At 48.5% G+C, this 14,047-nt stretch overlaps 2 protein-coding genes across 2 annotated transcripts in view; one reads left to right on the forward strand and one right to left on the reverse strand.

The window, feature by feature from the left end:
- Positions 1-14,047, forward strand: part of Mtor (mechanistic target of rapamycin kinase) — a 116,271-nt gene that overhangs the window by 46,734 nt on the left and 55,490 nt on the right. The window lies entirely within an intron of this gene.
- On the reverse strand, positions 3,388-7,429 carry Angptl7 (angiopoietin like 7). The gene is made up of 5 exons (XM_021200535.2): positions 6,946-7,429; positions 5,263-5,363; positions 4,554-4,748; positions 3,755-3,953; positions 3,388-3,586 (listed from the first exon to the last, which is right to left on the reverse strand). Exons 1-5 carry the CDS (start codon positions 7,292-7,294, stop codon positions 3,417-3,419), a joined length of 1,014 nt encoding a protein of 337 aa, XP_021056194.1. The 5' UTR covers positions 7,295-7,429; the 3' UTR covers positions 3,388-3,416.

The following is a 14,047-nucleotide window of genomic DNA, read 5'->3' on the forward strand; positions in this document are numbered from 1 at the left end:
TNNNNAACCCAAGACTACCAGCCCAGAGATGGCACCACCCACAAGGGAACCTCCCCCCTTGATCACTAATTGAGAAAATGCCTTACAGCTGGATCTCATGGAGGCATTTCCCCAACTGAAGCTCCTTTCTCTGTGATAACTCCAGCTGTGTCAAGTTGACACAAAACTATCCAGTACAGAAGCTAATGCACTTTTTAGCAGAAAGATATAGTAAGAATAGAATGGTTGAATAGATTGTTGGTTTGATGTGATAAATTTTGTTTTGTTTTTTAATTGTAAATTCCGTTCTTACGGAATCATGCGCTTTAAGCTACTCAAGCCTGTTCAGCTGATGGAGCTCAGTCCCCTTCTGTCTGCCCCCTAGGCTCCTCCTGGGTCTCCCAGCCCCTTCTGTCTACCCACTAGGCGCCTCCTGGGTCTCCCAGCCCCTTCTTTGCCTTCACCTGCAGCATTCACTGCCGATAACAGTTGAATTGCACTGAATGCCATCTTTACTAGGGCAAGTTGTTTTATTGCTTCTGGAAGGTGTTGGATCTTTTTTGGTTATTTCATTTCTTCCTACGTAGCACAGAATGAACTTAGAGTGTTCTTGCCTCAATTCTATGATTATAGATATGCCTCCATACCCAGCTTGCTGAGAAAGTTGTAAGGGAAAGCCTCGGACAAAGCTGATGTTGGGAACCTGCCCCAGAGTCCCCCCAGAGTTAGAGAGGAGAGGTCTCTGGCTCCTCTGGGGTCCTGGCACTTTGAGTCGTGTGCCAGCTGTGTGCTCCTGAGGACGTGCCTCTCAAGTCTCTGCCTGAGTACCTGCCCCTCTCCCCAGCAAGCTGAAGGTTAACACCCCTCCCCCACATACATAGGTTGATTTTTTTTTTTCCTACTCATATTCCCCTTGTTAATTTACTTATTCTCAGAGCTTACAGTGATACACACACTTGCTTACTTTAACCAGTTTTCCCTTGGTTTTGTTTTTAAAAAACAAATTGTCTTTTTAGCTAGATGTGCTGATGCACACCTGTAATCTCAGGACTCCAGAGGCCGATATGGGAGGGTTTTCTGCTTTGTTTCAGTCTGTCTCCTATGTGTTGGATTTCTTACCAGTCTGAGGACAAATTAAATCCTACATGTAATCTCCAGGCTGGGTCACTGTTGAGACAATATAAGCTCCTTGAAGCTCACATAGATGAGAAAGTGTCATCACTTCTCAGGGGACAGTGGATTAGAAGGAATTGGATTCTAGGGACCATAGCAGCACAACAACCGTGGGACTCGCCTTAGTTATCCAGCATGCTGAGGCAGAGTCTGTTGGTCTACCTGTGGTGGTGGTGGTGGTGGTGGTGATGGTGGTGGTGGTTTTCAGACAGGATTTCTTTGTGTAGACCAGGCTGGCCTCAGTAGAGATCTGCTAGGATTAAAGAGGTGCACCACAGTGCCCAACCTTGTCTTTGTGAGCATCCTCTGTGTAGTGCTGTTCTGTGTAACTCCTGTTCATTTCTAGAAGGGCCCGTTATAACAAAATGCCCTTTGTCTCAGCAACACCCAGCTCTGCTTCTGGTTCCTGGTGGTTCGGTCTTCTCTTTGGGGAGAGGCTGTGGGGCGCCATACTTGGTGTCCACCCATCAGCCGGTACCAAAGCATGCTTGGGAAATGGAGGAACTAGGAGTGTCTTGTCCATTCTCCACACCACACCCCGCCCCCTTGCCATCTCTGAGAAGTTTTTGGTTATGGGGAATCATACTAAATGAAAGGAGAACCATGAGTTTTTCTGTGTGGGCTCCTTCCTCTGCACCCGCCTGTTTCCCCATCCTCCGAGCCTGGTGGTTCTGGGCATTGCCTTCTCTTGCCTCCTGCCTGCCTAGGGAAGCTTGTGTTCGAATAGCTCTCCCCTGAGAATCCTACCTCATGCAGCTTCTTTGCTCACTTTATGTCTGAAAATCCCCAACGTTCATGCTCATGAGGGGAAGGAGATTCCTAACAGTCACAGAAGTTATTAAGTGGGAGCCATGGCTTATCTTGTACTGACTTCCTCTAGAGGACGGTTCTTTGTGTAAAGGGCAGAACACTGGATATCCCTATGGTGAAGGGAGGAAGCAAGAACATCTCTTTGAGAGCGCATTGGTGTGGAGCTGTCAGTGTCAGGCTCTGCTCCTGCTGTGCAGTGGCCTCTGCCCTTTCCACTCCTCTCCCTCTGCCTCCTCCCCTCGCCCTTCTGCCTCTCTCCTCTCCCCTTCCCAGTTTTTAGGATGTGTGTGTGTTTGAGGGGGTGGGTCCTGCTTCTTTGGTTTCCATGAACAAACTCCAGGGTCACCACTCATTCTGACTTCTCACCTGCAGTTTTCACCACGCTCTCAGTGGTAATAATAAGAATTTAAAAGAAAATCATCAAATTTTGATAGTATCTATTGTAAAAGAATAAGATATTTTGAAAAACAGGAATTACAATATTTTATATTTACAAGGAAGATGCTTCTATATACAGCACAACTTTTAAACCACAGCGCCATCTACCTTCATTTTCCAGACATTTTTGTTAAAGGGGATCTTTTGGTTTTTGACTGAGGATGTTTGAAGGCAGTATTGTGATCCCCCAGAGGCTGTGCTCACCTCTGGTGTTCACCAGCTGGTGTTCTCGCCACGTCAGACCCGCAGCATGTTGTACAGTGTTCCTCTCTCCCCCAGGACTCTGACAGCAAGGCTTAAGACTCCAGGGACACATGGACAGTTGCTTTCTATCTCCACATTTTTGTGTCTTAAAAATTCTATATACTGGGTATGGTGGTACATGCCTTTAATCCCTGTACTTGGGAAGCAGAAGCAGGTAGATCTCTGTGAGTTCAAGGTCAGCCTGGTATACATAGTGAGTTCCAGGACAGCAAGAGCTGTATAGAAAGACCCTGTCTCAAAAAGAAAAACAAAACAAATACTATAGACACAGGAAGTGTCTCGGGTAAGACTTGGAAGCCCCTTCTTGGTCACCTGCTTTCTTTCATTTCTCACGGCCTCTCCACTGAGAATCACACCAGGTTTTTATTTGTTCTTTTCCCTCGTGTCATCTAAGCCTCAGTTAGGGAAAATGGGTTAAGTGTCCTCAGGGTTACCGTTGTCCACAGGTCAGGCTTGTGCAAGATGAGTTGCTGCTCTGTGGAACCACTCAGTCTCCCCTGAGGCACCATGGCAGGCCTCACTGGGTCTGCCTGGCTCCGTCTGCTAGTGTGCACTGGCACGTGTGGTTCTATTGTGTGTGCGTGTGCTCACACAGGTAAAGTTGTATCGTGCTCCTGGGTGATAAACTGTTCCCTCCTACCCTGTGCCCCCCCCTCCTCCTCTTCCTCCTCCTCCTCCTCCTCCTCCTCTTCCCATGCTGCCCTCCCTCCTCAGTGTCCGTCTTCACAGCTCTGCAGCAGTCTTCTCTTTAGTTAGGGCTTGAAGGCTTCCGGGCGGATCTTCATTTCCACACGTTTGAGGGAATAGTTGGCTCCATGCCAGCCATACCAGCTGATGCCATCCATGTGTTTCCGGTGCTCCCCCAGGCGGTAGTACACACCATTGAGGTTGGAGTCCGTGCAGCAGTTATACCAGTAGCCACCTGGCGCGAGAGACAGATGAGGCTAGTAGACTGGGGATGTCCTCCCTAGGCTAGGGCTGATGGGTAGCCTTAAAGCAAAGGGGACAACACGGCCAGAGCAGCAGCAGCGCATCTGCAGCTCACTGCTGTCCTTACTGGGCCCATCCCTCCCTGCCACCCAGGTCTCACCTTTTCGGAGCTGTGCACACTTGTCCAAGCAATTGTCATTGTCCTTGTCCTTGGTGCTGAAGACGGTGTTGTTATGGTAGAGGAGGGCGTCTTTCCCCACATTGCCACTGTAGTTCCCCAGGAAGAGGCGGTAGCTGTTCAGTTCATTGCCCAGCGCAAAGTAGCTATACTCTGCGTAGCGTGCGTTGCCCTCCCAGTCCTGAAAAAGAGGAGCAGAGCCTTAGGGAAACCATAAAGGACCTCATTTCTGCAGACCCCATTCCCTTCCTCTCTCACGAGCGCCACGGCTAACCATTTCTTCAGAGATGGAGCTCTGGTAAGACTATTACAGGTTGCCATGTTAGCTAGCAGTCAGCAAACAAAGGTCTGAGAGCAAACTTGGGTCTGGTCTCCCCGTATGGCCTGGACTGTTCTGTCTGTAACCCTTCATGTCTGTCTGAAGGGGCAGATGTGTGGTTTGTGTTAAATCTCATTCTGAGATGCATTAGGAGTGGAGACATCATGCTTGAAGCCATCTAAAGGGGCCACCACACACCATCACTGAGGCTTGTACTTAACAAGATCCCAGAGCAAAGGAGATGGGGTTTTCCATCCCAATAACTATGTGTTTACCCTGTTCTGCCCTGGGTCTTCCTGGACCTCAACCACCTATAGTTTAACTTCATTTAGAGATAGAAAAACAGAAACATTTTAGAAACATTTCTGCACTGACTGAACACACCTATAGTGAGTAGACTGTGGTGATGCCTCTGAACCATGTGTGCAGTGGACCTGGGCCAGTCGGGTCCTTGCAGCTTACCTCCAGCTCTACACGAAGCCGGGTTGGCTGCCTGGTGAGCCGGTGGATGTGTTCATTCCCCAGCCAGAAGTCGCCTCGAATGCTGCCAAACCCTTGCTTATACTGTCTCCAGTCTTGGTAGAAGGAGACAAGGCCACTCTTGCGTCTCTGGATGATGGTCCAGCCTCCTCCTGAAGTTTCCATGTCACAGAACACCTGAAGCAGAGAGGACCCTCTGGGCAGGTGCAAGGGCAGGGGCCGGAGCTTAAGGACAGACTTCCCAAGCTATGTGCTGTACCTATCAAGTCAGTGGACCTTGTGCTCCCTGTATTCTCCAGCAGAAATACTGCCCCCAACGTGGAGGCAGGGCACAGTGGTGGTTAGGTTGGGAATTAATGTCAGTGGGGCATGGCGGGCAGTGTGAGCACAATGTAAATGGGAAAATCAGGTACTTCCATGTGTCTCCTTGAAATGTCTTCCCTCCTCTCCTAGAGAGAGCTGATCTCGTTCTGTGTTGGAAAGAACTAGGACAGCTGATGTCTGGCTGATGATCTGCAGATAGTAACGGGCTAGAATGGAGGGAGGGCCCGTAAACTGAGTATTCTCATAGTCCATCATGGGGTACACTTGCTTCTTGAACTTCCCTTTCCACAGACCAGAGGTAGCCCTGTTATCCCCGTGCCTTTCAGGGCTGGAGGACAAAGGGTAGGGCGTGCAGTAGTGACCTCACCTCTAGCTCGGGGCTGCCCAGGAACTCATCAGGAGGAAGCTTGTACACTCCAGAGATTCGGTAGTTCTTCTGGTACAGGGAAGAACAGTCATAGATGGCATCTGTGAGGGGACACAGGAAACAGAGATTTGGGCCTTGAGGTTGGACGGACATGCCTGCTGCATCTGAGCTGGATGAAACACCAAGGCTTGATTTGTACCTCAGGGTGCCCGTGGGTAGTTCCCCTGGGGTACCGTTGTGGAGAAGTGGGCATCAGGGCTGAGGGGCATGCTTGGGCCACCTTGGTTATGGGGCAGTAGAGTAAGGAGATCCTTTACCTGTGCCAAGGGACCGTTAAGCAGGAAGCTTCGGGCTAAGTCTAAGTAAGACATCCTGCTGTAGTGCCAGGCTGTGAATTCCAGAAACAGTAATGGTATGGTCTACGAAGGGCATGTGGCAGCTACCCTGAGAGACGCTTCAGGCTTCTTGGGACGGACCTCAGCTAGAGGCCAACTCCTGAGTATCTCAGGGAGTTGGTTTTGTGTTGTTCTCAGCTACTAGCCAACTGGGACTCAGATTAAGGGAGACAGATTTGAAATCTTCTCCCTCCCCAGTCTCACATCACTAGGTGCTCAAATTAAAACCAGAACCCTAAGCAGCACTTGAGACCGTTCCTGAAACTTTGATAAGTCAAGGAAGTGAGGTTTCCCCACTTCCCCTTGGGCCAGATCTGAAAGTTTCCACGATCGCCTTGAGCTGCTGCTCTGTCCTGGGGCTTCAAAGAAGCAGCTGTTCTTAGCAGAGCACTGTCTTGGGGCTTTTTCCTTGGTGCCCCTGGGCTGGAGACTTGGGGAACACAGGTGAAAGTGGGAGATTCCAAAGTGCCTGTTTCCTCTGCAGAACACGCTGGGGAAGGGGAATGAGGATGCCCGCCCTTCCTCCCAGCCTACTTCTAGGAACAAGAAGTGGTACCAGCCCTGCATCTGGCCTGGCGGGCATGACCAGACTCTTTTTTTTTTTTGGTAAATGAGAACCCCTAACTTTCTGTTTTCAAATTGAGGGTCAAGAGGCACAAGCTCTGAAATCATTTGTATTTGTTTAATTAGCTAACAGGCTTAACTTTCGGCGAAACGTTTTCTTTGAACCAATGATAGCCAAGGTTTTACTCACAAGAAGCTAATCATGTCTTCTTGACTTAGTTTATTGTGCAGAAAGCATTAGTAAGAAATGCTTCGTCTATAAAATATACTCATTCCAAATGTTTTCCAGTAACCTCAGAAAATTAGATCTTTCTGAGTAGCGATTCATTTATTAGCTCATCTGTGCCAAGTTAGCCAACACTGAATGTTGTTTTCTCAGGTACCTCATTGCCTGTGCCTTCCTTCCTTTCAGCCACAAATGGTCAGCATGTCAGCATCACATTTACTTGTTCCCTCTATTATTTGGAAGGATTTTTATTAGCAACCATGGGAGAAAGTAGATCAGAATTGACAAACACGAGGAGTCTGTCCTTTGTTGAATACAAAAGTTTTCTTCAAATGTCCTGGCTAAACTTGCAGGACATCACTAACCCAAAGCTTGTGCAATCATAGATCGTACATTCCCAAAAGACCCTGAAGTTGTTGACCAGGCTATCCAGAAGCAGAGCTGGGGCCAGGAAACCTTGAGCAGGCACATTATGAGGAGTGTGGGGACAGCACTTACCTGCCGAGGTCTGCGTGACGGTCTGTGCGGCCTGTAGCTGCATGATGTCGATCTGGTTGTTCATCTCAGAGTACTTGCTCTCGGCAGTGCTGAGCCGCGACTCCATGTGCTTGCTGCTGCTCTCCAGCTCCATCACCTGCATGACCACGCTGACCCAGTCGCTCTCCTGCTTCCTGCTCAGCTCACCCAGCAGGCTGCTGAGGTTGGCAACCTGGGCTTTGAGCTCCCTCATTTCCTCACAGCAGCCGGCTGCTTTGAGCTGTGTCTTGCGTTTATGAGGCTTCTGCAGCCACACTGGGTGGCTGACAAAGGCTACAAGGATAAGGCATAGCCAGGTGGTCCTCAGCATTGTGTGCAGGCCTCTTCCTCTTAGAGTCTGTACCTGGAGAAGCAGGAAGCTTATTTCTTTGACCCACACTGGCAGTTTCTTTCCTTCCCTGTGATCTCCTTCCTCTGTGTGCTTTCTTAAAGCTAGAGTTTCTGAAATGGAACTCTTTCCTTCCTTAGTCTGGATACCCCACCAAGGCAGCATCTTAAATATTGTTGGTGCTGTACCTCCACCCCTACGAGGGCCCTGTGTGCTAAAGCCCCTCCCACCTCATCTGGGAGGGCCAGGTGCCTGCTGAGTGAAGTCAGCATAAACCTAGGCCAGAGGAGAGGAGGAGGGGGACAGGGCAATGTTTGTTTCCTTGTCTGTACAGTCTGGGCTCAGCCGGGAGCTGTGAACTTGTTTCCAGTTGCGCCTATTAGATTATGGCCTGCCAGCCACTGGCTCAGCTCTATCAGCAGACAGGCAGAGCGGAAGACTTTCCCAACTCCTGTCTGAAGGTTATATAACACAGACTGAGGGTGAGGCAACGAGAAGGAGTTGGACTGGAGGCTGCTGAGCATGGCCAAGGTACCCGTGCTGCTTCCTGCAGGTCCTGCTTCTCTGGGCTGAGATGAGTCTTCCCGGGGCTTGGTCATCACTCGGTGTTGTACAAAATCCTGCTGAGCCTGTCCCTCGGGCATCAGGGGGTTGCATCTGTGGGGCTGTCTTCCTTTTTACACATTCTCCTTCTAAAACCATCATTCAACATTTACAAGGAGTGGTCAAAGTCATGCCAGGCGTGGTCTGGGGTTGGTCATCCACACTTCTGTCAGGTTCTGGGCAGCAGTGAGTGGGCCTGACCTTTACCTGAGGCTCAAACTCAGAGAGAAGACTCCCTAATAAATGCAGATCAGAATGCTAGGTTCCCTCTCTGCCTGCAGTGTGATTTGCAGCTTGATGCTGGTCCCCCTATACCTGCGTACACGGTGTCTGAGAAAACGGGGTAATGGTAGCTTTTATACCTTTAATTGAAGGGCACTGCTCTTCTGAAATCATGTAAAAAAATGGAACTTTACCCTAAAACTGTACAAAGCTAAGCCGGGCGTGGTGGCGCACGCCTTTAACCCCAGCACTTGGGAGACAGAGGCAGGCAGATTTCTTGAGTTCGAGGCCAGCCTGGTCTACAGAGTGAGTTCCAGGACAGCCAGGGCTACACAGAGAAACCCTGTCTCGAAAAACCAAAAAAAAAAAAAAAAAAAAACTGTACAAAGCTCCCTCTGTCCTTATGACAGGAGCTCTGTCTGACTTTATAGTGTGCGTCCCACAGCTCTGCCTACCTTGACCCCTCGGAGTCTTTCCCAGATGGGTGTCTGACTCCTCAGAAAGTGCTTTCTGTTCAGGCAGCTGGGGTTCCGTAGCAGGCTCCCATTTCTGAAGGAAAGCATGAGGTGCTCAGATAGACCACTGTCTGTTTCCTCTCACCTCCTGTCCTCTTTGCCTCCTTGGGCATCGGGTGGTTACTAACCTCTTCTGAGCTACCCTCTCAGAGTGTCTGACTGGGTGACGGCACTGTGCTAGTCCTGCCCTTTCTTAGTTTTCGCAGGGAATAGCTAGTTTAGCAGGGCCGTAGAGCCTTTGTTGGTTCCTTGGGGTTTATTAGTGTTCAGCATCAGAGTCTGCTAAACTCTGTGGAGCTCTTTAAGGTAATCTCATGTCTATCCAGTGATGCTGTGTTTAAGTCATGGACCAAATGATCATGTAAGTAGCATCCTAGCTGACCCTACTGCCCTAGGACTCCAGTGCCATAGTGCAGAGGAGAGCAGCAGGGATGGGTCAGCCTTTCAGTGAGCACAGTGAGCAGCCGGTTAACACCCAGGCAGAGAACATTCACATTCTGACCCTCACATCACACCATACATGAAATCTCAATTCTACATTTAAATTCTGGAGGTGGACGGCAAAATCATGACACATTGGTGTAAGGGATTACCTTCAGCATCATGAGATAAGCCAGACACCAAAACTGCCAGCATCAGGGAAAACATGAAGGTGTGCAGGCCAGTGGTGGTGGCACTGTCCTAATCTCCCAGCACTCAGAGGGCAGAGGCAGAAGGATGGTAAGGTTTTGACCACCTGAACTACACAGCAAGTAGCAGCATGGCAAGAGCTGCATGGTAGAAAGAAAAGGAAGGACTGGAGAGACCGCTCCGCAGCTGAGAGCACTGACCACCTTTCCAGAGGTCCGAGTTCAGTTCCCAGCAACCATTATAAAGGAACCTGTTGCTCTCTTCTGACATGCAGGTGTACAGACAGACAGAATACTCATGTTTAAAAAGAAGGAAGGAAGGAAGGAAGGAAGGAGGGAGGGAGGGAGGGAGGGAGGAAAGAAAAGAAAAGAAAAGAAAGAAAGAAAGAAAGAAAGAAAGAAAGAAAGAAAGAAAGAAAGAAAGAAAGAAAGAAAGAAAGAAAGAGACTAAGTGAGGGGTATGAAGTCAGGCAGTGTTCGCAGTGTCTGCTCTTGTGTATACCAGGTCCAGTGGGTATAAAGATGTCCCCACCCAGCAGAGCATGGGAGCAAGCCAGGGTTCATGATGGAGGAGATCTGAAAGGCGCATAAACATGTGCAAGCTCTGCCATCTCATGAATCAGCGTGGAAACTCACATTTCAACCATAACAAGGCACTACTACACACCAGCCAGAAGAGCAGGGGTGGAAAAGCTGAAAATATCAAATGTTAGGAAAATAGATCGCCTGAGTTTTCTGGGTTTTCTTGTACTACTGAGGGAACCCTGAACAGTGAAGCCAGCATGATGTCTCCCCAAGCTGAGCATAGCCTGTGACTTGCAGGCACATGCACTCTGAAAGACACACTCAGGGGAGTTCACAGAAAGGCCACGCACAGTAACCAAGCACTGAGATCTGTTCAAACATCCGCCAGCGGTCTCATGGCAAACCACTGCCTCACCAGTGGAATAGCTGTCCCACAATAGGAAGGAAAAACTGCTGTGGCATACAGACAACAGCGTGGTGTGTCTGACCAAACATACTGTTGAGTGCTCACATAGCATTGAGCAACTAACAAGCAAAGTGCTGGGGAGACAGCTCAAGGGTTAATAGCACTTGTTACTCCTGCAGAGGACCAGGGTTTGATTCCCAGCATCCATATGGTGGTTCACAGCCCCAGTTCCAGAGGCTCCAGTGCCCTCATCTGACTTCTGTAGGTATATGAATGTGCACAGACATCTCTGCAGACAGATACATATAAAATAAAAATAAATAAATCTTAAAAAAAAAACAAAAAAAAAAACAGCAGGCTGTATTAGAAGTTGGTGACAGTTGCCCTGGGGAGTGGAATGTGTAATGGGAAGCACCTGGGAGCGACAGTGCACTGCCCTGTGGTTTCTTGTGGAAGTCCCAACTATGTCTTTCCTCTGATATCCATCTACCTGTGCACTTAGGGACATTCTTTCCTATGTCCCTCTTCTAGAAATGTGTTTAAAAATAGATGGTGCATATACAATGCAAGGACAAGGGCCTGACTGGAGGCATCGCATGGGGGTGATCCCTGCCTCCCAGCCTGGCAGCCATCTGAGATGGCGCATACACAATGCAGGGACGAGCCTGAGTGGAGGAGGCATCGCATGGGGGTGATCCCTGCCTCCCAGCCTGGCAGCTGTCTGTCATTCTCCTTTCCCCTGTCCTCATCGCCATGCCGTTTCTTTGGTTTGCTGTTTTTCTGTCTGCTGTAAGTTCTGTGAAGGACAGGCCTTGTCTGTCTGTCTGCTATGGTAGCTGCATCTGGCACTTAGCAGGAAGCCCAAGGTGGAATACCTTACTGGAACTTGTCAGATGGAGGTGGGACTCTGGGGGACATGTGCTTCCTCTAATACATGTTCTGGGTCTTACATCCTCTCTCTGACGTTTATCTCCATGGCCTTGGAGTACTGCAGTGGTGATACCACTGGTGCCTCCAAAATGCTTTGGAGGGACATTTCACTGCCTGTGAGTCTTGCTATCCAGGTATGGTGTGCCACCTCTCTATCCTAAGCTTCCTCCTTATCAAAAAACAAACAAACAAACAAAAAAAACCTTTTTTCCTCTGACCTCAGAAGGGACATCAGTATTCCTACAATGTGGCCCTGTCCCTAACAGGGTGTAGGGTTAGCCCACATTGCTTTTACAGAAGGTGTATGTAGAAACTGCCTGATCATACCATGCCAACCCGTTTGTTTCTCAACTGCATCCACTCACTAGACCAAGTCCCAGATCTTGCCTATCCAGAAGCCAAGATAAGACTTCACCCAAAATACCCAGTGTGTTTTGCATCCAGATAGATCATTCAGGTTGACCTTTGGCACCCTCTCCATCAGCTTCTTTCCAAGTCTCTCTCTAAGCTCCTAGCTCCTCATTTCACTCTGGATAGGAAGAAGCGGGAAGAGGAGGAAACCCTTCAGCATCCCCAGACGAGGGGCAGTGCTCGCTGTGGCAGAATAAAAAGATAACAGCCAATTTGTCAAGAAGCACCGACAAAAAAGATAAAGTTGGAAGTAATTAACTGGCTGACACACTGGGAGCAGTGTGCCTGCCAATAGCTCCCTAAATCAGCCAGAGCCTTGGAAATGTGACAGCCATTCATCACTTTTACAGCATGCCTCCAACAGGCCCACAGTTGGAAACCTGGCCCACGTTAATCCTGTGGTCTGACACTCTGAGGCTTGAACCAACCTGTGCCACACACTGGGCTGTAGTAGGTATGAGGCCCACTTCCAGCCAGGAGATGTCTGCAGCCTATGGGCAGGCAGGGCCTAGCCTCCAGGACAGTTTCCAGAGGCAGTCCTGACCGCTTTCGCAGGAGCAGTCACTGAGCAGAGAGTACATGGAGTTGTGAGTACATGTTCAGCTTTCCTTGTGTCCTGGACTCACTGGGCACCACTGCCAGCCAGCTGGATCCTCTTGGTGGTGGCTTGGTGGCATAGCATTAGAAAGAATTATGAGAGCAGTTGTGATAGCCCACCCCTGAAATCTCAGCACTGCAGAGACTGAGCCAGGAGAATAGGAAGTTCAAGGCTAACCTGGGCTACATAGTGAGACCATTTCAAAACTCACAAAACAAGAAGTGTGAAGTATCTCAGTAAATAGAAAATGCCTTTGTTATGTGCAAAGTCAGCATGCAGGGGCATTTGCTGGGTATCACTGCAGAATAAGTTTAATATGTATAGCTGGGATTATTTTGCAATTAAAATTATATTGTAAGGAGCTTCCCTACCCATAATACTTCTTTTCTTTTCTTTCTTTTTTTTTTTTTTTTTTGGTTTTTTGAGGCAGGGTTTCTCTGTATAGCCCTGGCTGTCCTGGAACTCACTCTGTAGACCAGGCTGGCCTCGAACTCAAGAAATCCACCTGCCTCTGCCTCCCAAGTGCTGGGATTAAAGGTGTGCGCCACCACGCCCGGCTCCCATAATATTTCTTAATTTGGCATGGGGAAGACTAGAGATGGAGGTCAGCGGTATAGCACTTGCCTAACTCACGTGTGAGGTCCTGGGTTCAGTCACCAGCACCTTGAGCCACCAAAAAACATGTTGGCCTCTGTGTCTCCCTTCTCCACCAAATTACAAAGATACTTTGTCAAGCATGGTAGCTTATGGCTGTGTTCCCAGCAATCTGACTGACCTATGAATATCACTTACATTCAAGGGCCAGCCTTGGCTACATAGGAAGACTATCTCAGAAAACCCAGTAATAAAATAAGCAAATGAAAATCTATAGCGGATACATTCACCCCCATCAACTTCCTTTTCTTTCTTTTTTTTTTAAGATTTATTTATTATATGTAAGTACACTGTAGCTGTTTTCAGACACACCAGAAGAAGGCATCCTATCTCATTACAGATGGTTGTGAACCACTATGTGGTTGCTGGGATTTGAACTCAGGACCTTCGGAAGAGCAGTCTTAACTGCTGAGCCATCTCTCCAGCCCTCTTCTTCAACTTCTAAAGGCAAAGTTCTTTTATCTGTTTTCCTCACCTAGATGCCTGTTACCAGTTAATCCCTTTAGCCACGAGGATCACACAGTCTCAAATGCACTTAACACATCCTCTGGATGTGACAGACACATAGTACCTGCCCAAAGGGAGGAATGAGACTGCTGGAGAGCTTGTCCTTCAGAGGAAACTCTGGGATTAAGATATCAGGAACCTTTGTGAAACATAACCACTTGGTTTACATTAACTTTTGTTTTTTCAATTTACAGTCCTACCTCAGCGTCCCAAATGCTAGGATTATAATCATATGCTACTGTACCTAGCACACCCACCTTTTAAAAAAGATTGATTGGGGTGGGGGGAGGGAGGGAGAATATGCACACATATGAGGTAGGGTGCACACACACCTGTGCACACACAGAAAGACCAGAAGAAGATATCTGGTGGCCTCTATCGCTCTTCACTGTTCCTTTGAGACAGAGTCTCTCCCTGAACCTGGGGTTTGTGTTTTCATCAGCTAGACTCGAAGCCAGCAAGTCCCAGCCAGCCATGTTTGCATCCCACTCAGAGCAGTTATAGCGTGCACAGGACGCCTGGCTTGTTATGTGGGTGCTGGGATCTGAACTCTTCATGATTGTGTAGCAAGCATTCATCCAGTTTTAAGTCTTGGTAACACAGATCCCCAAGAGTTCAAACGATACCAAAATGTCCTAGTTTGAATACTTATGATGGGGCCTGTCTTTCCTTGCTTTTTTGTAGGGGGAATGACAAAGTTTTCTTTCCCTAGTTTTTTTTTTTTTTTTTTTTTTT

This window comes from Mus pahari, chromosome 6 (assembly GCF_900095145.1).
Source record: "Mus pahari chromosome 6, PAHARI_EIJ_v1.1, whole genome shotgun sequence".
NCBI classification, from domain to species: domain Eukaryota; kingdom Metazoa; phylum Chordata; class Mammalia; order Rodentia; family Muridae; genus Mus; species Mus pahari.